At 44.9% G+C, this 24,237-nt stretch overlaps 1 protein-coding gene across 10 annotated transcripts in view; it reads right to left on the reverse strand.

Annotated features, from left to right (window-relative positions):
- PCSK6 (proprotein convertase subtilisin/kexin type 6) overlaps positions 1-24,237 on the reverse strand; it is a 188,554-nt gene that overhangs the window by 95,151 nt on the left and 69,166 nt on the right. For all 10 annotated transcript variants that reach the window (XR_013396028.1, XR_013396030.1, XR_013396027.1 and 7 more), the window contains exon 7: positions 2,353-2,525. Coding sequence is in view for 6 of the 10 variants with exons in the window: in XM_028850196.2 (XP_028706029.1) it covers positions 2,353-2,525 (173 nt within the window). In the remaining 4 variants the exon portion in view is untranslated. The remainder of the gene's footprint in view (positions 1-2,352; positions 2,526-24,237) is intronic.

Here is a 24,237-nt window from a genome sequence, read left to right on the forward strand (position 1 = left end):
TAGGAGGATTTTCAGTGACAGATTGAGACAGGTGCAATTTAAGTTTCTCTGTATGACATATTTTACTTCCAAATGACGAAAAAAAAAAATCAAATGACCTCAGTATTTCACGAAACTGTGACAAGGATGAGGGGAAACCACATGGTCCCCTCTGCAACTTTCCCACTCCCCTGACAGCTGGATGAAACCAACACTGCTCAGAACTCAGAATGCAAAGATCCCTCTGCAGCTCCAACCTCCCCAAGCCGCGCACAGGCTCAGTGAACCAGACAGCCCAAACGATCACTGCCAAACCACCAGGACCCCTCCTGGAGAGAGGGTGCCTCATCCTAGGAGCTCCACCTTTGGAAATCATCCCATAGAAATGACAAACGCTCCGCAGTAACCCCATCCAAAGCAATATGTTCTATGCAGGAAATGCCATCTCCAGCTTACCCACCCTCTCCGAAGCTTAAATTTAGCTTAATTTTTAGGATGTCTCGTTTGTCATCAAGACGGAGATCCAAGCGATCCAGTGAGTTGGGGCTGGGAGCCAAGTAATGGAAGGGTGATTTATGTATTCGGCAGTTCTTGGTGGATAGCAGCTGACTTGGTCATACCTGAGTCTGCCAGCACTCACTCGGCCCAGCCTCGGGCCTGGCTTGAGGGCTCAGCAGCCTGATTGAAGCTGCCTTGGTGTTTTCTTGGAGGAATGGAGACAAAGGAAGCTGTCCAGTGTCACAAGGATGCACACTAGGTCCCGTGCTGTGTGCGTGCATGTGTGTGTCTACACTGCCCCTCTTCCTTAATTTTCCTTCTCACATTGAGTGTCTGGGTGAGTACTAAACTTGGAGGGACATGGGGGTAGATACCCCGTATTTGGTCATTGGTTTCTCAGGCATTCAAGCCCTGAGTGGTTGGGGGGTGGGGGCAGTAGAGGAGGAAGCTTCTGTCTCACACTTGCAGAATGACACCAAGTCCTTCAGAGGAGGTGCAGGCGGGTACAGCTGGCAGGAGGTAGAAGATGCAGTGTAGGCCTGATGCCCGGGAAAGGTAAGAAGTGGAAGAAACTCCAGGGTTTCAGCAGGGCAGCAGGGCAGCAAGGCAGCAGGCCTGGGGGGTCTTCTAAGAGAAAAATGCTCATCCCCATAAGAGGAAAGTAATAGATAGTGACCAAACTCAATGCACCCAGGAAAGCAATCAAATGATATTACTTAGAGAAAGGAAATCATGAACACAGTTTAAAAACAGATTCCTCCTCTGTGGGACAGGACTCGGGGGTGGGCCCAGAGAGGCAGAGAAAGACTGTTTGCAATATAATCTCTTCCTATTATCTCACTGACTTATTAGCTGTTTATGAGCCACTGTGTAATCACTATGCATGGGTTATAATACGACGAGAACTTTAAAAATATTTTAAATGATATAAATTTAATGGGCTTGACTCCTGCCACCACCTCCCCATTCTCCCATCCCCCACAGGAGAAGTCAGAGAAGCCTGGACTTCCTGCTGGAACTCCCTGTCCCCACTCCATACAACAGTCACTGACCACACATTGAACTTTGGGCTGGGGCCTGTTCAGCCACCCAGGGCCTCCTGGAAGCTGACCACAGCTCTGTCTGCCTGCTCCAAGAAGCTGTTCTCACCCAGAAATCTGCCTTGCCACCCTGCTTGTAAGAACTGGCTCATCTGCAGCCACCCCCTCCCCCTTCCTCAGCCTTCCTGACACACAAGGATCCGGAACCAAAGACCACAGAGTGGCTGGCGAGTGGCCTTGCAGGAGCCTGCCAGCCTCCCCTTGGCCCATCAGCAGAGAAGCATCTTTGCTCTGCCTAGCCCCTTGTGAGGTTCTCCTGGAGAAGTTCCAATTGGGCTGGGCTGTGTGCTGGTAGGGGACACCCTGACCACTGCTTCCTGCTGCAGTGCAGCCTGGGTGAGTACATACCCCGCGATGAATGCAGAAAGTTCCACGGCTGGGTGTTTCTAAGGGCAGGTGGGCCGAGGCCCCTGCATAGTCCAAGTAACAGGCCAGGGGAGCTGCCTTGGACCCCTGTCACCCACCTGTGTACCCCCTTCAGCCAGGGATAGGTAAACTCCAAGGCAGAGAGGGTCGTGCTAGCAGTGACCACCTGGTTGTCACTGGAACAACTGTTCTGGAACAAGGCAAAAACACTTCTGCTCTCATTGGTAAAGAGCCACTTCTCAGACTCCCCAAGTGACTCCTCCACACTGGCCCTGGCACCTGGCACAGCAGAGTCTTCCCAGTCTGGTTTCAGGGCTGTGGCCAGTGTCACTCTGGTATTTAATTGTTAAAAATGTTTACTGTCACCCTTGTCCCAGAGTGCTCCCTTGTAGCCCTGGGTTACTCACACCTTTTTAATGCCATACTCGAAAGCCTGCTTAGCCAGTCGGCCGGGCCCATCCACCGTCTTCCCATCGTCGTCTGGCCCCCAGCTGGCACTGTAAATGTCGATGTAGTTGGGTCTGATGCCCAGCGACTTTGCCTCGACCACATCTGTGACGTCGCCATCCAGCATGCGGATGCCTGAAAGCACAGAGGAGGCTCAATGTCGGCACCCAGCGCTCCGGGCACACAGCGACCGGAACCCGGGCCCAGGAAACTCAGACAAGGACACTGTATCACAGAGTCCCTCCCCAGCAGGGACTGTTCCCTGTCATTTTGCAAAACTGGCTCCTCTTCTCCATGCTGGCTGATGTGAAAGAATTAAAATGACAACTCAGGCCAGGGCAACAAAAGAAACCAAGCTACTTCCTAAAGAAAGAGTTTAGTTTCCCTCAGTGCTATGATGTCCTGCTGGTATCTAACAATGCATATTTCTGTTTCTTATTTTAAAAAACAAGAACTATTATAATAATAATAATTATTACTTTGAGACAGAGTCTCACTCAGTCACCCAGGCTGGAGGGCAGTGGTGCAATCTTGGCTCAAAGCAACCTCCACCTCCCGGGTTCAAGTGATTCTCCTGCCTCAGCCTCCCGAGTAGCTGGGACTACAGGCACACACCACCATGCCCGGCTAACTTTTTTATTTTTAATAGAGACAGGATTTGGCCATGTTGGCCAGGCTGGTCTCGAAAAGTTCCACAACCTCAAGTGATCCACCTGCCTCAAACTCCCAAAGTGCTGGGATTACAGGTGTGAGACACCACTGCCAGCTAAAACGCACATTTCTATAACGGAACTCCAGAGCCTTTTCAACTCTCCCAGCTGTTGAGAGTTCACATCTGTTTCTCTTTCCTTTATAATTCTACTCTGACGTACAACTTACGATGTACCAAATAATGAGGTTTCAACCTGGAAGACAGAGGCCTCCACTCTAGGTTATAATGGAAGGGACTGGGGTCTTGGACTTCGCTGGCCAGCTCATCTCAATTTGGGTTTGGGATCTATGTTCCCTGGAGGGGTCTTTAGAGGTGGGGAGTCCAGCTTCCTCAAGAGCACCCCAAAAAGAGAGGGGTGAGGGGCTCCCACAAGTCTCTCCCAATGCCTGCCATCCCAGCCAGGGGCCTCCCTTCTTGCCTCATACTTCGCATCTGCCTTTATCACTGGTTGCCCTCTGCAGCCAGAAAGTCGCCCAAACAACAGTGCCTCCCCCAGAGAAGGCATCTGAGAAAGGCCTAGCATGAAACGGGGAAGCAGAGGGGTAATGACGGCCACGGACACACTCTTCCTGGATTCTAGTAGATACAGAAAGTTGACTTCTCTGAGGCTCCGGGAATCTTGCCACCCGAACCTGGGTCAGCTCTCTTCACGGCCACTTGACACCCACAACTCCCCGCTTAGAGGCCCCTGGGAGCCCCTCACCCACGGGGCCCAGCTCTGCGTGTATGATGACCATGCCTTCATCAAGACAAATTCTAAATCTTAGAGCTATTTAAGACGCAATGGAAAAGAGGACTTCTTCTGATTATAAGAATAGTATATGCTCTTGCCCAAACTTTGGGAAATAGAGAAATAAGCAAAAGTATTTTGGCTATTTTCTTTTCTTTTTTTGTTTTAGAGATGGGGTCTCATTCTGCCACCCAGGCTGGAATGCAATGACACAGATCATAGCTCACTGCAGCCTCGAACACCTAGGCTCAAGCAATCATCCCACCTCAGCCTCCCAAGCAGCTAGGACCACAGGTACACACCACTGCACCTGGCTGGTTATTTTCTTCTAGTCTTTTTCTTTGCCTCTAGCATACACCTTCTTTCCAAATCCTTTTTTTCCCCTACTGAGCTTTATACAGAGCATTCCCCTGTGCCATTAAAGACTCTTCCAAGGCTCAGTGGCTGCAGCTCCCTGCCACCATGCACACACCGCTGGCCCAGGCAGCCTTCCTTCTGAGGTTCACCTTCTGAAGTAGGGGTTCCCCACCTCACCCACACTAGTCTGCGCCTGTTTGTTCTATATCCCAGAATCTACATCAACACGTAGTGCATACTCAAAAGCAGAAACTTTAAATATGATTGACTTTAAAAAACAAAATAGTGACTTTTCCCTGAGGTTAAAAGAGGTGGTGTAGGACTCATGCAGAAGAGCCACAGGAAGGAGACCCTGGAGGTAACACCCTCCCTGGGCGCTCAGGGACAAACATTTTATGTGAGTGGAATCCTACTGTCCCATCCACTTAAATGATAATCATGGGTAAGCTCTTTTGATGGAAATTGATGGGCAGAGATCCCTAACACATATATTTCAAAGGTTCTCGTCCTATAATCTTTCACCCAGTAGCACATGGATTATAAACAAATAACTAAATGTACTTCTTGACTTGCCAGGGTAAGAAACTTCCAACCTAAAAGGAATTTGAAGATGATTTTGCTGCAGTAAATTCTTCCATTCCATCCATTCATTCTACCCAGTTTTGAAGGTTCAGGTTTCCCTAAGGTTTTCCCCTTAACATATACGCTGAATTTTCCCAGGCATGAATCAAGACAGAGAATACAAGAGTCACCACAGACAGTTCTTGGGAGGCCAGGTAGGGTAGCTGGTAGTGGGAAAGGGAGGACAACTCTAGGGCTCAGCACGTTGACCTTAACACTTCGGTGGGACACCAAGCTTAATGGAAACTTCTGCTCCAAAAGCCTGAAATTGTATTCAAAATCATTGTCAGAGAAATTTATACCAAAGCAATAGCAAGGTTGAGGCATAGGAGACATCAGAAGTTCAACAGTGCTAGAGCCATTTGGCAGTGTCAGCCAAGTGGGCATGGGCAGTGATTGAGGATGGGGCTGAAGTCATGGGAAGAGCCATCTCTTTATAGCTTGAAGGCCTTAACAAAGAGCAGCAGGAATAAATTTAACTTCTGTGTTATCTATCTTCTCTTCTGGCTCCACCTATTTCCCTTCCTCTCTTTCCTACCTCAGCGACCTGGCTGCAGCATGGCCCGGGGAAGCCACTAGTATCCAGGCACTGAGATAGCACAGGGCAAGTGGACTTAGATGCCTTGACGCCTGCTCCCAAGCGGAGGCCCACAGATGGAGCTGTCACCCACAGTGTGCCTCGGAGCCTGCAGGAGGGAGACAGGGCATGCCACGAGTGAAGACCTTGCCTTCACCAACAACTGTGACCAGGTAGTGACTTTGAAGTTCTCCCGTCTCGCTAGGCCTTAGTCTTCTGCATACTGCAATGATGATAGTTATCATATATAGAGGGATGTCAAACAAATGAAATCGGATGATCCGTGTAAAGGGTCTGGCACACAGTAAGCATTCAACGTGTGTGTTTGCTGCTAGTTTGACCCCACCGAGCCTCAGTTTTCCCATCTGTAAAAATGGAAGTAGTAACAATAACTGATTGGTTTTTCTTTTTGTTTTCTAAAAACATATGACTTGATAAGCACAAAAGATTGTATGTCACATACACGTTAGTTATAAAGCCTAATAAAAAAATGGATACCCATGAACCCTCCACCCCTGATGCAAGAACAGGAACATGACCCACTGGGGGCCTCTACTCCTGTGTCCTCCCTGTCACTCCCCGGTTCTCAGAGAAAAATGATCAGAATTTTTGGGTTATTCATGCCATTGCCTTTTTTTTTTTTTTTTTTTTTTTTGAGATAGCGTCTCACTCTGTTGCCCAGGCTAGAGGGCAGTGGCGCCATTTTGGCTCACTGCAACCTCCGCCTCCCAGGTTCAAGTGATTCTCCCCGCCTCAGCCAACCAAGTAGCTGGGATTACAGGCGCCCACCACCACATGTGGCTAAGTTTTGTGTTTTTTAGCAGAAACAGGGTTTCACCATGTTGGCCAGGCTGGTCTTGAACTCCTGACCTCAGGTTATCTGCCCACCTCACATGCCATTGCTTTTTAAATACTACTAGTTTAATACAATTGTATATATGCTTAAGTGATATATTGTTTAATTTTGTTTGTACTGAGAATTAATCCTTTGTTGGTAATACAGGTTATAAAAATCTCCCAGTGTATGCTTGATCTTCTCACTGTGTTTATGGTATCTCTTGATAAACAGAGGTTCTTAATTTTAATAGAGCAAGAGCTCACCTCCCTGTGAAGATCAAAGGAGTCATAACAGGGGCCAACCTTCTCCGGGTTTGTTGGCATCTATTGTAAGGTTCCTTCCCCGCTTTTATAGGCAGGGCAGAGCCACCTCTAGGCCCAGCCCACATGGGCTGAGCATCAGCTCATTGTACTTCCTCCTTTCTGGATAGAGAGAAGGGGTCGGGTGGACTTGAAGTGGGGTGTTTCCCAAACCTTTGGTCCATGTGCCTGGCATCCCATCTCCATGGCAGTGTCAGGGACACTGGGCCCAAGTGTCCAGCTCTCTCAGCTGGGAACCTCCAAGAGAAGGGCCAGGGCCAGGGCCAGGACCAGTGCAAGAGGTTGGCAAGAGCATGGCCCCTGGCAAGATACAGAGCAGCTCACAGCAGGGAGAAGAAAGTGGGGTCAGAGAGTCCTGGTGTGGAATCTCACTTCTACATGACCTTGGGCCATGGTCTCAACCTCTCTAAATCATGTTTTCTACAGTATTTATCTACCGGGGCAGTTAAGAAGATTAATGAAAAGCTAAGTTGAGGCCCTGGTCTCGGTACTGCTGGAGAAATGGCAGCAGGGTTCCTTTTGCCCTTACATTCGGCCATGGACTCTCCAGGGGAGGAGACCTCACTGGTCACACAGGGGGTCAAGACCAATTCTGATGCTCTAATGGTGAAACTGATCCTATTCTAGGATTCTCTCTATAAGTTATAGGTGTTGAAATGCCTAGTTTTGAACAAGAAGAACGGGATGCCAGGAGACATCCAAAAATACATAAAAACATATGACCAGAATGATTTCCCAACACCTCTCACCATGCTTTTCATCTTGGAAGAAGACTGACTGATGTGTGGGAAAGCAAGCATCATGCGCTTAGATTTTAATGAAGCATCTATTTTCCCCAACACTGACAAGTTGCCAAAAAAGAAAAGGTAAATATTTTCAGTAGAAGCCTGCTGTTCCAACATGAGCTTTAAATGTGAATGGCTCTCTGGAAATGCCGAGGAGAAGAAAAACAGTAATGATTTCTCTAATGAAAAAAGAAAGGCCCATTTACTATAAAATGTCAGATATAAACTTGATTTGGGCAAATCGTTTTGGTGGCATTGATGGCAATGAGCTCCCCATTGTCAGCTTGCTAACAGACTGCTTTTTGGCATGCTGGGTTCAGAGCACAATGTGGCACAATGAACACGCCTGCCCGGTGCCCTCTAAGGACAAGTCTGTGGGTGTGAGGCAGGAGGAGTGTTGAGTAGAAGGAAGATGGTTGCTTTGGAGAACCTGGTGCCTTTGTGTTTGAGGGAAGAACTCGGGGTGCTATGGGAACCAATCCCCGCACTGACAATTCCAGCTGCCCACAGAAGCTCCATCCAGGAAAGAATCACACCACTTTGCCTTGCTTTAAATAATACATGCATTCCTATAAAATCTCCTAAACCCAATAATATTTTAAATGCCCTGGGAGAACTTGCTGAAATGAATGATTTTATAAGTCACTTAATTAAGTTAAAAACAAACAAACAAACAAAACCAAAAAAAAGCCACTGTTTTTTCATAGTGACCTGTCTTTCCTCCCTTTCCCCTGCTTCCATTTTTTTTTTTTTTCCCAAGACAGAATCTCCCTCTGTCATCCAGGCTGGAGAGCAGTGGCGTGATCTCAGCTCACTGCAACCTTGCCTCCCAGGTTCGTGATTCTCTTGCCTCAGCCACTGGAGTAGCTGGGATTACAGGTGCATGCCACCACGCCTGGCTAATTTTTCTATTTTTAGTAGAGATGGGGCTTCACCATGTTGGCCAGGCTGGTCTCAAACTCCTGACCTCAAGTGATCCACCCATTTCGGCCTCCCAAAGTGCTGGGATTACAGGTATGAACCGGCCTCCTGCTTCTAATGTATGTCTCGACTTCCCAAATAGCAGGCTTGTATAAGGCAAGGTGAACCTATCAACATGCAGCTGGCCTCAGTCAGCACGAGACACAGCCTTTCCCCTGAAAACTTTCTAGGAAGCTCAGCATTAAGAGCAATGGGAAGAACACACCCACACGCCCACACACGCACGCATACATGCACATCAATACAAGTCAGCCCTCCTGCCCGGGTGGTTAATGGCTGGAGGAAGGCAGGGAGCGGGACATGCCGGGCCCACTTTTGTTTATTGAGAAGTAATGTATTTTGCCTTCAGCAAATGAATGGCAATGCAGAAGCAATGAACAGCAGCAAATAAAATTAGACTGTCGCTTCCTGAGTGTGACAAATAGGCCTCCCCAACACATTTTGCTCATTAGCCCTGGGTTTATTTTAGTAAGTCCATAGAGAATTATGTTTTGTTTTTGTTTTGTTTTTTCAGTAAAACTATAGCACATTCTGTTCTATGAGCATCCATTCTGGGCCAAGTAAGGTTTCAACAGTTATTTAGAAATGCTACAATCCTAAAAGGTTTCTGTCAACCCTCATTATCACCTAAGACAATAGACACGACTCTCAAATTGCTAACTATGCCCCCACAGGACAGCCTTGTTCTAGGAACTCCAGGGACCTGTGGTCTGCTGAGTTGTCAAGGCAGATCTACGTTCACCATTGTGACATCAAGTGTGTGGGGACCCGCGGGGAATCACCAAGCCAAATCTCTTCCTACTTCCTGTTCTGTTCCTGATGCCCTGATGGAGCCACTCCACCTCCTTCTAGAGTGGAAACGCAGCTATAGCCAGCGGTGCCCCTTATGGGCATGTCCTGCACGCAGCCCTGGATCCAGGAGATGTGGTCTGTCTCAGGTCGGGTCCTGTGATAACTAAGACTGGCTTCCCCAGTCTGTGGTCCATGTGTCTGGCATCCCATCTCCATAGCTGTGTCATGGACACAGGTGTCCAGCTCTCTCAACCAGCAACCTCCAAGAGAAGGGCCACGACCAGTGTGGTCTGGCAAGGGTAGGGCCCCTGGCAAGACACAGAGCAGCTCATGGTAGGGGGAAGAGAGCTGGGGTCAGAGAGTCCTGGGGTGTAATCTCGGCTCTGCATGACCTTGGGCCATAGTCTCAGCCTCTTTAAATCATGTTTTCTATAACATCTATCTGCCAAGGCAGTTGAGAAGATTAATGAAAAGCTAAGTTGAGGCCCAGGTCCTGGTCCTGGTACTGCATCTGGGATAACTTCGGTATTACCCATCTTCTCTTCTGGCTCCATCTATTTCCCTTCCTCTTGTATTTTCAGTATCTGATGCTTTGACATCTGGGGCTTGCTGACCCTGGAGAGACTGTTCCTTCAGGGGCTACCCAGTGTCTCGGGATAGTAAACTACCCATCAGGAGTGTGCTTTTCACATGCAAGCCAACTAATCCAGAGTCTGCACCCCAGCCCCCTCCATCACAGGCTCTCACACACCAAGCCACTACTCCCCTAACCTAACCACCCAAGGCCAGGTGTCCGGCAGCTAGGGACAGCTCCTATTCCCCTGAGTCTGCTGAAATTATTCAAAGTAGCTGATTCTGAACTTGCCTTCTCTGCCTCACCCACACCTTCCTACAGAATCCATCATAAGGCCTCTGGCCCATGTTTTCCCCTCTCTCCTGCCTCCTGACGGACCCCAGTGCTTCCCTGTGTGGCCCTGCATGCAGTACTGGGACACATCCTCTTGGGAACTGTAACAAACCACCTTTTCAATGCATGGCAGTGGTCTCCTCATCAGCTGGCCTTGCCAAACCTAAATAATAAGGAAAACGATTGTATATATTTAAATAGATCTCTCTTTGATAATTGGGTCCTGTTGATTCTTCAAAGAACAATATAAAACTGGAAAAGCCTTAGCCATGATCTAGAGATTTGACATCTAGGCTGACCCTTTCATGGTCTTCCTACTAGGGAATGAGGGCTGGAGAACAGAAGTGCATGGCCCAGGCACTCACAGGGAGCCAGTGAGAGCCGGCAGCTTGGGACACAGGACAGGACAGCAGGCTTCTGAGCCAGACGGAGCACCTGTACATCTGCACCGCACATGAGGATGGCAAGGAACCCCAGAGGAGGCACACGTGCAAAGAAAGCAAACCCATGTCCTGAATGGACCTCTGAAGGAGACACAGCCGGTGAAAAGGAGACGCTCACGCCGCCATGAACAAAGGCCACCCTGGAGCTTGTTTCTAAGACTTAGCATGCTCTCTTCCTGTCTCTTTGCTTCTTTCTTATGTACACCCAGGAAGAAAGCCTCTCAGCAGCCATCTCGGGAACCCAGATCTGTGCAGTCCACAGCATTCGAGAGCCAGCCTCACCCATCCTCTGCCTGTGTCTGCAGGAGGGCAGCCTGGGGAGGGCATGGCCACCTGGGAGACACAGGGCAGAAGGGGCTATGCCAGCTCTTGTCCATCTCCTCCTTCCTATGGCTCCTGCTTAGCCTGGGGATGCTCAGATCTAGCAGGCAGGGGCCTTGGATAAGGATGTGTTGGGGGGAGGTGAGGGACGAGGAAGTGGGGAACCCCCGCTCCCTGACAGCACCAGCTCCTAACATTCACCAAATCCCCCCAAACCCCCCAGTGCATTTTAAATCCTCTTGCAGTTGAAAATGCACTGGGAACCTTTGAAGATTAATCTACAGCTTAAACCGTTCTCTTAAAATGCTCACAAGCCTAAACTGCTTAATGGAAACACTAATGAGACTGAATTCTGTGACTCAGAATTAACATAATTAACCAATTTATGGGCATGGATTAATTTAGCTGTTATGTACTTAACATTTTTGTGTTTATGAAAGGAAAAACAGGATTCAGTTCCCCAATCAAAATGTGGAGCAAAAACGCCAACAGGAATCTGGTCGCTGCTGTTTACTTTTCCTTCCCAGAAACAGGGTAAACACGCTCTGAAAAGATGCGCCTATGTCCGGGGGCCTGAGCTGGGGAGCTTTTCTGTTTGTCAGGTGGGAGGGCTCCCTGCGGTCTCCAGCTGCCCTGCTCCCTTGCTGCAGGCCCCAAATGCAGCCTACTCCGGATCCACCTCAGGGATCCTGCCCTGTGGGCTGGCAATGCTTCTCAAAAGCAGGGAGGCTGGGCACGGTGGCTCACGCCTGTAATCCCAGCACTTTGGGAGGCTGAGGCGGGCGGATCACGAGGTCAGGAGATCGAGACCATCCTGGCTAACACAGTGAAACACTGTCTCTACTAAAAATGCAAAAAATTAGCCAAGTGTGGTGGCGGGCGCCTGTAGTCCCAGCTACTTGGGAAGCTGAGGCAGGAGAATGGCGTGAACCCGGGAGGGGGAGCTTGCAGTGAGCTGAAATCGCGCCACTACACTCCAGTCTGGGCGACAGAGCGAGACTCTGTTTCAAAAAAAAAAAAAAAAATGCAGGGAAACTGTACCATAATGCAGTGTCCCACATGACACCCCTCCTGCCTTAGGAAAGTGTCTGAATCTTGTTAAGTATCAGCACACGTGAGGAACTTGCTAAAGGGTAGAAGCCTGGTAAAGTTAAAGGAGTGAGGGCCCCACTCACCTGCCCTGTATATTGCAAACTTCCCTGAGAGAGCAGGTTCCACTCCAGCCAAGCCAGCACACCTGGCTCCCCAGCAAGCTTTTCTAAGGATGCCGCATGGGGCACGAAGCCAGGAGGACCTAGTGCAGTGGATGGGCTCACATCCTCGGCCTGCATTCTAGGAGGGACCTTCACACTGTTTTTGTTTTTTGTTTTGTTTTGTTTTGTTTTGTTTTTGAGTTAGAGTCTTGCTCTGTTGCCCAGGCCGGAGTGCAGTGCCACAATCATGGCTCAGTGCAGCTTCAAACATCTAGGCTTAAGAGACCTCCCTGCCTCAGCCTCCTGAGTGGCTGGGATTACAGGCATGAGCCACCATGCCTAGCTAATTTTTAAATTTTTTGTAGACACAGGATCTCACTATGTTGTTGAGGCTGGTTTCAAACTCCTGGCCTCAAGTGAACCTCCTGCCATGGCCTCCCAAAGTGCAGGGATTTTAAGTGTGAGCCGCTATGCTTGGCCAGGGCCTTTACAATTCTGCAGGCCCCAGCAGGAAGGGCTTGCCATGCAGCTCAGCCTGCACTCACCTTGAGGTGAGATGGCAGTGGAGGCAGCCAAGTCTGAGAGCCCCCCACCACCAATGCCGCCCTGAAGCAGATGGGCTGGGAGGGAAGGAAAATTAGAGAGAGAGAGAGAGATGTGCCAGGCCAAAATTAAAAAGACAAAAAGGTGAACGGAGCAAGAGAGCAAAGAAAGGATGAATGAGAAGAGGGGCTATGTCTGCTGCCCTCTCTCGCTCCCTCCTGTGCTGCTCCCATTATCATAATTTTTTAGGCCGGGAGGAAGAGGTGAGGCCAAGATATGCTTGGAAGGAATCAGAATTCAGTCAAGAAGAATACAGTTATACACTGTGAAGGCTTCCCCTTCTGCTTCTGTTTCTGGCCACTGGGCTTGGTGGCAGCTGTTCTCATCTGGTCACCGTTATGTCCTAGCATCAGAGGGCTACGATTGCAAAGGTGGAATCCAGGCTTCAGGGCAACAGGCCTAAGCTCAAGCCTCTGCTCTGCCTCTTGGCAGCTGAGTGAACCCGGACGTGGCAATTCATCTCTCTGTTAGTCTCCCCTTGTGGGAAATGGCCAAGAGAACGTCCAACGCACAGACGCCCACTAAGAACTGGATGCAAAGATGACTACAAGTGCTTGGCAATCAACAGCAATCGGCAAGAGGTGTCACCATCTGCATCACAGTGAAAAGACTCAGGACACCCAACCCAGGAGGAAAACTGAGCATGCAGCCTACCTCTCCCCAGGGCCTGGATCCCTAGGAATAAAACTTAAAACGAACAAATCTGAACCAGCCCTGGGAAACGAGATCAGCACAGACAAGCTGCCTTGAGGCACTGAGGAAAGACCGGAAGTGGAGGGCATCAGGTGGCAGCAGGAGGCGGTGTCCTGGCAGGAGGACATCTGAGTGGGGAATGATTCCAGAGCTGCGGAAGGTGCCAGGCCAGGTGTGCAAGGACGGGAGGAGCCCCAAACAGGCCTCGGAGTAAGGAGCCGGGGTGGCAGGTCAGCTGCCTCAGTCTCCAGGCTGAGTGGGGACAGCAGCAGAGTCATCTTGAGGCTGGTGCATTGAGACAGGGTCCCGAGGCCAGAGCACCAGGATGATGCCCTGGGAGCGGGGAGTCTTTCTAGCACCCTCTCAGAAATGCTATCCAGCAACAGGCCCCTCCACTCCACATCACAGAAAGACCCCTGCCGTCAGACCAGACAACCACCCACAGCCACATGGGGATCTGTGAGCACATGCAGGGGTGGACAACCAAGAAGCAGCCCATGTTTGAGGAAAACCAATCCCAAGAAAGAGGGGCACCCAATTAAAAAGCAATATGAACCAAACCAGAGGGACCCGAGGAGACAGGGCTAATAGAACAAATGGAAAAACCAATACACAATAAGTAGGCCAAATGCCACGGTAAGGAACCGTGGCACCACCCCCACCTACGGCAGCACAGCCTGAGTGGCGAGCCTAGACCTCCACCCACGCGAGGATGAAATGAGGCGCCCAACCCTGCTGCTGGGGCATGTCAGGAAACAGCAGGTAGGAAGCAGGGCTTTTATCCCCAGCAACCTCAAAAGGGGCCCACTTGCGTGGTGCCAGCAGATATCATGCCATGAGCCTGGTCTTCCAACCACACCCAGCAGTAACAAAGTGTCCGCTCCCTCCCCTGGAGTTGTGTCAGGATGCCTGGTGGAGAGTCAGAAGCCTCACTGTTGCTCACAGTAACGAGGGGACCTGCACTGTGGGGTCATGGGAGGCACACAGGGAGTGGGACCCCCCGCCCCTACTCAGCACTGATGAGGAGCCTTCCCACCCTTGGGTATCAGCAGAGGGTGAATGGGGGCCCTGGACATACCTACATCTGGCAATAATGAAATGGTACCCCTTGTCCTCTGCAGCAACAGTGCCAGAGAGAGCCAGCTGAAACAGAAGGCTGAAATCAGGTATAGCCTCATAACATAATGTGAAAATGTACAGGTTTCAAAGGAATATCACATGTCATTCCAAGAACAACTAGGAAGATCTCAAATGCGTAAAGAAAGACAATCACCGATGCCGACATGGAGGAAACAGGGGTGCTGGAACCATCTGACAAACATTTTATTCATTTTCTTCCTTTTTTTAGGTTTACCTTTTAAAATTACTTTTAAGGATATATTAGTTGTATATTAATAAAGATTTTAAAGAAGCCATGATAAAAATACCTAGGTGAGCAATTACAAATATGCCTAAAACAAATGAAAAAATAGAAAGTCTCAATAAAGAAACCCAAAGTCTCAGCAAAGAAATAGAACATATAAGAGGAACCAAGTAGAATTATTAGAACTGAAAATACAATAATCAAAAAGCTCAGTGGATGGGCTCAATAACAGAACCCACAGGACAGAAGAAAGAGTGAACTAGGAAATAAAAAATATACACATAGAATTACCCAATCTGAACAACATAAAGAAAAAAAATTTTTTAAATATGAACAGAGTATTAGGGACTTGCGAGACTATAACAAAGACCTAAACTTCATGTCACTAGAGTGGACAGGAGGAGAGGAAAAAGGGCCAGGCATGGTGGCTCACACCTGTAATCCCAGCACTTTGGAGGCCAAGGCAGGAGGATTGCCTGTGGCCAGGAGTTCGAGGTTACAGTGTGCTATGATCACCCCACTGCACTCCAGCCTGAGCGACAGAATGAGACCCATCTCAAAAAAAAAAAAAATAAATAAATAAATAAAACAAGAAGAAGAAGAAGAAGGAGAGGAAAAAGAAGTGGGGGCTGGAAAAGTTCTCAAAGAAATAATGGCTAAATGCTCTCCAAATTTGGCAAGAGATATAAACCTACAGATTCACCAAGTTTACTTTCAAGTTTTCTAAATGACATTTGATGGTTGAAGCAAAAATTACAACACTGTCTGATGTGGTTCTAAATGAATGTATGTTTGAGATGTATGTATATTACAAATATAAATGGGAGAGAATATTGGGATATAAAGGAAGGTAAGGCTTCTATACCTCACTCACGCTGGTAAAATGACAACATCCATAAAATTGATTGTGATAAGTTACGTGTGTATAATACCAAGGGAAGCCACTAAAAAAGCTATACAAGAAGATATACTCAGAAACATTATACACCAAGCGAAATTCTAAAAAGTGTTCAAGTAACCCACAGGAAGGCGGAAAAAAAAATAGAGAAACTAAATACAGAGAAAAAAGAAGAGAGAAGTTAAAATGGCAGACTTAACCCCTAATGTACAATAATTACATTAAATATTAACTATCTAAATACAGTAATTAAAATAGATTGGCAAGTGAATCTAAAAACATTGCTAACGTTTGACAGCAGACTGGGGGGCTATAGTTAGCAACAATATATTAAATATTTCAGTGTAGAAGAGAGGACTTGAAATGTTACCAACACATAGACATGATAAATACCCAAGATGACGGATACCCCAAATATCTTGATCATTCTACATTCTATGCATGTAGAAAACATTCACATGTACCTCATAAATATGTAAAATACTGTTTATCAACAAAAGAAAAAAACCAAGAGGCAACTTCTACTATGCTGCACTCTCTAATAAAATTTTTATACAAGAAAAATAAATAAAAACATGGCCCAAATATATGCTATCTACAGGAGACTCAACTCAAATATAACAATATAGGCAGGTTGAAAGCAAAAAGATGGAAAAATATATACCATACAACCATTAATCAAAGGAAAGTAGGAGTAGCTATATTAATATCAGATAAAGTAGACTTCACAGCAAAAAAATTTACCTGAGACAAACAGACACCCCTTATCAGCAACACTGAATTCCAGAGACCATGGGGTAAGATTTTTAAAATTACGAGTGAAAATTATTTTGAACTTAAAGTCAAAACCTAGCCAAATTTGTAGGGAGAAAATAATGACATTTTTAGACTTCAAGGACTCAGAAAATTTACTATCTATATAACCATTCATACATATAGCAAGCACTCAAAATATCTTTTGAGAATGAATAATTTAATAGATGAGAAAATCTAGTAAAATAAAAAATTCACATAACAAAAAGATGTAAGAAAAAAGAAACAATGGTGACCAATGAAATTAGTTAGATTTTATACTGAAGCTCACATAATTGTTGATGCATAATGTAAAGTTGTTAAAAATAATATGGAGTTAAATTTTTGAATGATCCCAATTCAAGGAGGTGATGACAGAGAGAAGATGGCAGAGGAATGGAGCTATGGTAAGTTTCTTACGTTGCTCAGGTGAAAGAGTTAAGTATTGATTAGTGCTAAACACTGTAGAGAAATATAAATTCCAATAACTATGCTTAAAGAGTAACAGAATAACAGATTTAGAATGTAAAAATTTCAACCCATTAGAATGAAAGAAAAGAGAAGAAACTACCTCTAACCAGCAAAAGGAACATAAAGATGGATTGGTAGACAGATGGATGGATGGATGGATGGATGGATGGATGGATGGATGGATGAATGGAAGGATGGATGGATGGATGGAAGGATGGATGGATGGATGGATGGATGGATGGATGGATGGATAAATAGATCAAAACACAATAATAGAAATAAATCCAAAGATATATGAAATCAGCACATGTACGAATATAACAAAGTCCTTCTTTTAAGAGACTCTTCAACTGTGTTAAAAACATAAATCCAGATACATGCTGCTTATAAAACCAACATTAGAAATAAAGAATATATGAGAAAAAGGATAACATAATTTAGCAAGTGTGCTACTTTTATCAATCAAAGTACAGGTGTTATATCAGCCAAGGTACAATTAAAGGCAAAAATGAGACAGAGAGGATTTTATAGTGATGAAGATTCATTATACCTTGTAATGTACCTTGTAACACAGCTATAAAATGTGTACAGCAAAAATGGAAAGAAACTGACACATCCATAATCATCATGGAAACCAGCATCCCTTCTCAGAAATAGATCAGGTAGACAAAAAGTAAGAAAGACTCCAGAACTTTTGAATGAACTTGATAGAACACACAGGTGACAGAGGCTGATGCCTAAAGGTATCAGGCAGGCAGGGTAAATTGCTAAAGCGGCCAGGTCTGTGAAGGCCACCTGGGGATGGGTGGATTGCCCTTTGAGTTAGGAGCAATCGCAGCCAACTGTTGCCATTAAGGAATGAGGGCTCAGCATAGCCAGAGCTGCTAAGCTTTCACAGAAAGCCCCAAATCCATATTTTTACATAAAATACTGTGATTTGTAAATGTTTGCTCAAGTTTTCAAAAATATACTTGTGTGAGTCAAACAAAACATGTCTGCAGGCCAAAGGCAGCTTATGGGCTACCAGTTGCAATCCCTAATCTGATACAGATTTTTTTACTCAATGAGCATAGAATAAAAATACTCTTCAAACACTGTTATGGTTCGGCTGTGTCCCCACCCAAATCTCAACTAAAATTAAATCTCCCAGAATTCCCACAGGTTGTGGGAGGGACTCAGGGGGAGGTAACTGAATCATGGGGGCCAGTCTGTCCTGTGCTATTTTCGTGATAGTGAATAAGTCTCACGAGATTCTGATGCGTTTTTCAGGGGTTTCTGCTTTTGCTTCCTCCTTATTTTTCTCTTGCCACCACCATATAAGAAGTGTCTTTCGCCTCCCACCATGATTCTGAGGCCTCCCCAGCCATGTGGAACTGTAAGTCCAATTACATGTCTTTTTCTTCCCAGTCTCGGGAATGTCTTTATCAGCAGCATGAAAATGGACTAATACAGTAAATTGGTACCCATAGAGTAGGGCGTTGCTGAAAAGATACCCAAAAATGTGGAAGCAACTTTGGAACTGGGTAACAGGCAGAGGCTGAAACAGTTTGGAGGGCTCAGAAGACAGGAAAATGTGGGAAAGTTTGGAACCTCCTAGAGATTTGTTGAATGGCTTTGACAAAAATGCTGATAGTGATATGAACAATAAGGTCCATGGTCAGGTGGTCTCAGATGGAGATGAGGAACTCGTTGGGAACTGGAGCAAAGGTGACTCTTGTTATGTTTTAGCAAAGAGACTGGCAGCATTTTGCCCCTGCCCCAGAGATCTGTGGAACTTTGAACTTGAGAAAGATGACTTAGAGTATCTGGCAGAAGAAATTTCTAAGTAGCAAAGCATTTAAAAGGTGACTTGGGTGCTGTTAAAAGTATTCTGTTTTAAAAGCGAAGCAGAGCATAAAAGTTCAGAAAATTTGCAGCCTGACACACAGTAGAAAAGAAAAACCCATTTTCTGAGGAGAAACTCAAGCCAGCTGCAGAAATCTGCATAAGTAACAAGAAACCTAACATTAATCTTCAAGACCATGGGAAAGTGTCTCCAGGCCATGTCAGAGACCTTCACAGCAGCCCCTCCCATCAGAGGCCCAGAGGCCCAGGAGGAAAAAGTAGTTTCATGGGCCAGGCCCAGGGTCCCTGTACTGTATGCAGCCTAAGGACTTGGTGCGCTGTGTCCCAGCCACGCCAGCCGTGGCTGAAAGGAGCCAATGTACAGCTCAGGCTGTGGCTTCAGAAGGTGGGAGCCCCAAGCCTTGGCAACTTCCATATGTGTGTTGAGCCTGCAGGTGCACAGAAGTCAAGAATTGAGGTTTGAGAATCTCTACCTAGATTTCAGAAGCTGTAGGGAAACACCTGGATGCCCAGGCAAAAGTTTGCTGCAGGGGTGAGGCCCTCATGAAGAACTTCTGCTAGGGCAGTGCAGAAGGGAACTGTGGGGTCAGAACCCCCACAAAGAGTCCCTACTGAGGTACTGCCTAGTGGAGCTGTGAGAAGAGGGCCACCATCCTCCAGACCCCAGAATGGTAGATCCACTAGCAGCTTGTACCATGTGCCTGGAAAAGCTACTATATATCCCGTGCTATTCTCGTGATAGTGAGTAAGTCTTATGAGATCTGATGGGTTTATCAGGGGTTTCTGCTTTTGCTTCTTCCTCATTTTTCTCTTGCTACCACCATGTTAAGAAGTGGCTTTCACCTCCCACCATGATTCTGAGGTCTCACCAGCCATGTGGAACTATAAGTCCAATTAAACCTCTTTTTGTCCCCAGTCTTGGGTATGTCTTTATCAGCAGTGTGAAAACAGACTAATGCAAACATCCACTGGCATATTTACAAAAACTGAACATGTATCAGGACACAAAGATATTCTCCATAAATCCAAAAGGCAGAAATTATACAGAACATTCTCTGATTCCAGTGTAATAAAGTTAAAAATTAACAACAAAAGGAGCATCAGAAATCTATGCAACTGAAAAATTTTATAAATCTCTTCTAAATAACTCCTGGGTTAAAGAGAAAAATCTAAGCTGAAACGTACAATTATTTGGAAATATATAGCAATAAAAGCACTATATAATTAAACTAGTAATAGGTGATGAAAGGAGAACGTATGAATTTTTATTTATTAGAACACATAAAATCCTGAAAATAAAGAACTAAATATACATTCCATTCAAGGAGTTAGAACACAACAATAAATTTAAAAGCTGAAGGAATTAATAAATAAGAAAAAGCAGTCATTTATGAGGTAGAAAACAAAGGAACTCAATTTTTTTAAAAAAACCTAGTTCTCTGCAAAAGCCTGTTTTTTTATTTTTACTTATACTATTTTTTATAATTTTAACTTTTACTTTAGATTCAGGGGGTATATGTGAAAATTTATTACATGGGTATATTGTATGACACTGAGGTGAAAAAACCTATTTTATTAAAAATAGAAATTTTTCATCAATCAAGGGAAAAAAGATGTCACAAATAAGATTAGAAACAATTATAACTATAAAAATGGAGGATATATCGTTAAATTATGAGAATATGATATTAAATTTACATTATATATTTGAAAATCTTGAAAAATTGATGATTTTCTAGGAAGATTTAATTACAAAAATTTCCTCAAGAAGAAACAGAAAACTTGAATAGGTTTAGCGCCTTTGAAAGTCACCACGTCCAATGAGACTAGTTAATCAGCTCTACCAACACTTCAGAAATCAGGCACTATCCACAATACATTAACTGTTTTCAGAGCACAGTAAAAGAAAGTTTCCTAACTCATTCTAGGAGACTGGCATAACTCTGATAAACAAGCTAGAGAGAAACATCACAAAACAAACTGTAATTCTATCCATTTTATAAATAAAGATGTAAAACCACACAGAAGATATCAACAGTTGAATGCAGATGTATTAAAAAAAATTACTCATGATCAAATGGAACTTATTTCAAGAATGAAAGAAAAAATTTCCAATTTAGGATTTTTTTTTTTTTTTGAGACAAAGTCTTACTCTGTCACCCAGGCTAGACTGCAGTGGCGCCATCTCGGCTCACTGCAGCCTTCATCTCCCAGGTTCAAGCGATTCTCCTGCCTCAGCCTCCTGAGTAGCTGGGATTACAGGGGCCTGCCACCATGTCTGGCTAATTTTTGTATTTTTAGTAGAAATGGGGTTTCAACATTTTGGCCAGGCTGGTCTCGAGCTCCCGATATCAGGCGATCCACCCACTTTGGCTTCCCAAAGTGCTGGGATTACAGGCGTGAGCCACCGTGCCTAGCCCAGTTTAGGAAATCTATTAATGTAACCTATTACACTACACAGATTAAACAATAAAGTTGAAAAACAATATAATAATCTCAATAGATACTTTTAAGAATTCAACATTCATTCCTGATCAAATCTCTTAGAAATCTAGGAATATAATAAAATTTTCTCAACTTGATAAAGGGTAACTACAGGGAAGACACTGACAAATGGCATAAAACTAGAAGTATTCCTGTATAAGTCAGAAATCAAGCAGAACCTATAACCAACACTATTCAATATTCATCAGGAACTCCTACATATTCAAATAAGGCAAGCAAAGAAATAAGAGTTATTAATATTAAAGAGAGAAAACCACCATTATATTTACAGATAGCTATTACATACATCTCTCCAGAAAAGCCAAGAGAATCCAAGGGAAAACAACAGCACCCATAGAGATCAATAAGGTGGCCAGAAACAAAACCCAACATACAAAAATCAATAGCTTTCCTATATCCATTTCAATAATGACCAATTAGAAATATAATTTTTTTTAAAAACCTAGATCTATATCTAATAAGAAATTTATAAAATCGATATGGAGGAAGTGATAAAACTTTTAAAAAAATGTAAAAGAAGACCTGAAGAAATAAAAACATACCATGCTCCTGGGTGGGAAGACTCAATATTGTAAAGATGTCATTCTACCCCAATTAATCTATAATTTCCAAGCAATCCCAATCAAAATCCCAACAGGGTTTTTTGTTGTTGTTTTTTTTTTTTTTTTTTTTATGGAACTTGACAAGCAGATTCTCAAGTTCATCTGAAAGAGAAAATGTGCAAGAATAGCCAAGTAATTTTTGAAAAGGAACCATAAGAGAAAATTTGCCCTATCAGTTTCCAAAAAACAAAAACAAAACCCCAAAACTCTCCTAAACTGTAGTAATTCAAAGTGTGGTATTGTTAGGGCTTATGAAGGAACTGACTAATGAAACGTAAGGGGAGACCCAGTGTCCATATGGGGATCTAGGGTGTGATGAGCGCCACATGTGGCAATTACCAAATATTGATTTGGGGGATCTCTCCTTCACACTGCTTACAGAAATAAATTCCATATGGATCAAAAAGCTAAACCGAAAGGCCGGGTGTAGTGGCTCACACCTGTAATCCCAGCACTTTGGGCAGCTGAGGCGGGTGGATCACCTGAGGTCAGGAGTCCAAGATCAGCCTGGCCAACATAGTGAAACACCATCTTTACATAAAAAATACAAAAAAATTAGCCAGGCATGGTGGCGGGCACCTGTAATCCCAGGTACTTGGGAGGCTGAGGCAGGAGAATCGCTTGAACCCAGGAGGCGGAGGTTGCAGTGAGCAGAGATTGGGCTGCTGCACTCCAGCCTGGGTGACAGAGTGAGACTCTGTCTCAAAAAAAAAAAAAAAAAAAAAAAGGAAATAAAAATGTTAAACAGAAAAGAGAAAATCATAAAAGTTTTAAGAGAAACTACTGTCCTAAAACTATAAGTTTTTAGAGGAAATACAGAATAGGTTTACTATCTTGGGCAAGATCCCAAACTCAAGAATCATGAAGGAAGATGAACAAATTTGACATCATAAAAACTTTACTTTATTTTGAGACAGGGTCTCACTCTGTCACCCAGGCTGGAGTGCAATGACGCAATCATGGCTCACTGCAGTCTCGACTTCCTAGGCTTACGCAGTCCTCTCACCTCAGCCTCCCAAGTAGCTGGGACTACAGGCCCGTGCCACCTTGCCTGGCTAAATTTTTCAAATTTTTTTTTGTAGAGACAGGGTATCACTATGTTGACCAGGTTGGTCTCAAATTTCTGGGCTCAAGAGGTCTTCCCGCCTTGACCCCCAAAGTGCTGGGATTACAAGTGTGAACCACTATGCCCAGCCCATAAAAACTTTAAACAGATTTTTATTAAAAAATTATATATGAAAGGGGGCCACAAATCATCACTGTACTGCTTGACAACTTAATATAAAATTAAAGTATCTCTAAAATGAAAGACATCAGGGACCAGTGAACACACAGGGGTACACCACTCCCCTCTCTGGAAACAATGAAGATGGCACGTGCCTCTGTGGATTCCTGAGAGTGTAAAATTTCTCCCCAAGGTAGGTGCTAACACACCTGAAGGCAACATGACTAGGGAAACTGGGGGCTGAAGGAGTTTATTCCTTTCTTTTCTTTTTTTTTTTTTTGAGACAGAGTCTCGCTCTGTTGCCCAGGCTGGAGTGCAATGACACAACCTTGGCTCACCAAAACCTCCACCTTACAGGTTCAAGCAATTCTCCTGCCTCAGCCTCCCAAGTATCTGGGATTATAGGTCCCCACCACCACACCCAGCTAATTTTTGTATTTTTAGTGGAGACAGGGGTTCACCATGTTGGCAGGCTGGTCTGGAACTCCTGACCTCAGGTGATCTGCCCACCTCCACCTCTCAAAGTGATGGGATTACAGGCATGAGCCACCATGCCTGGCTATTTCTTAATATAATTTGGACAGTTCCTCTGTTTCTTTCATTTGATTTAATTATTTTTATGTGACAACATTTATAAGGAATACACAGTTTTACAAAGAAAACTGGCTAAACTATGTCTACAGGTTTTTTGACACCTTTCTATTCAAAAGGTATGACCAAATTTCTCTCCCCTTGGGTGTATGCTAAACTTAGTGATCCATTTCTAATACACAGAGAATGGCTGAAGAGATGGTGCATGACTTCTGAGATGAGGTCATAAAGGGCACTGCTGATCTGCTTTTGTTTTTTCTCCTGAACCACTCGTTATGAAGGAAGCTAGTTACCACGTTATGGGGACACTCAAGCAACCCTCTGGAAAGGTACACACGGTGAGGAATCAGGGACTCCAGCCAACAGACCTGTAAGTAACTCATCTTGGAAGTGAATCCTCCAGACTCAGTCAAGTCTTCAGACTACAATCACAGCCAACAGCTTGACTAGCACTTCATGAGTGACCCTGAACCAGAAACATTCAGCAAAGCCACTATCTGTGCTGGAAAACAAGTGTTTGTTGTTTTAAGCAGCTACATTTTTAGAATGACTGCCACGCAGCAATAGATAACTAATACACAATCTAATTGATAAAGAACTATAAACCACAAGTTTTAAGTTCAACAATGACAGAGTTGCATATATCATACTAACTCTTCTTATTAAAGATAATAATTATAAA

The sequence above is a fragment of the Macaca mulatta genome, chromosome 7 (genome assembly GCF_049350105.2).
Source record: "Macaca mulatta isolate MMU2019108-1 chromosome 7, T2T-MMU8v2.0, whole genome shotgun sequence".
NCBI classification, from domain to species: Eukaryota; Metazoa; Chordata; class Mammalia; order Primates; family Cercopithecidae; genus Macaca; species Macaca mulatta.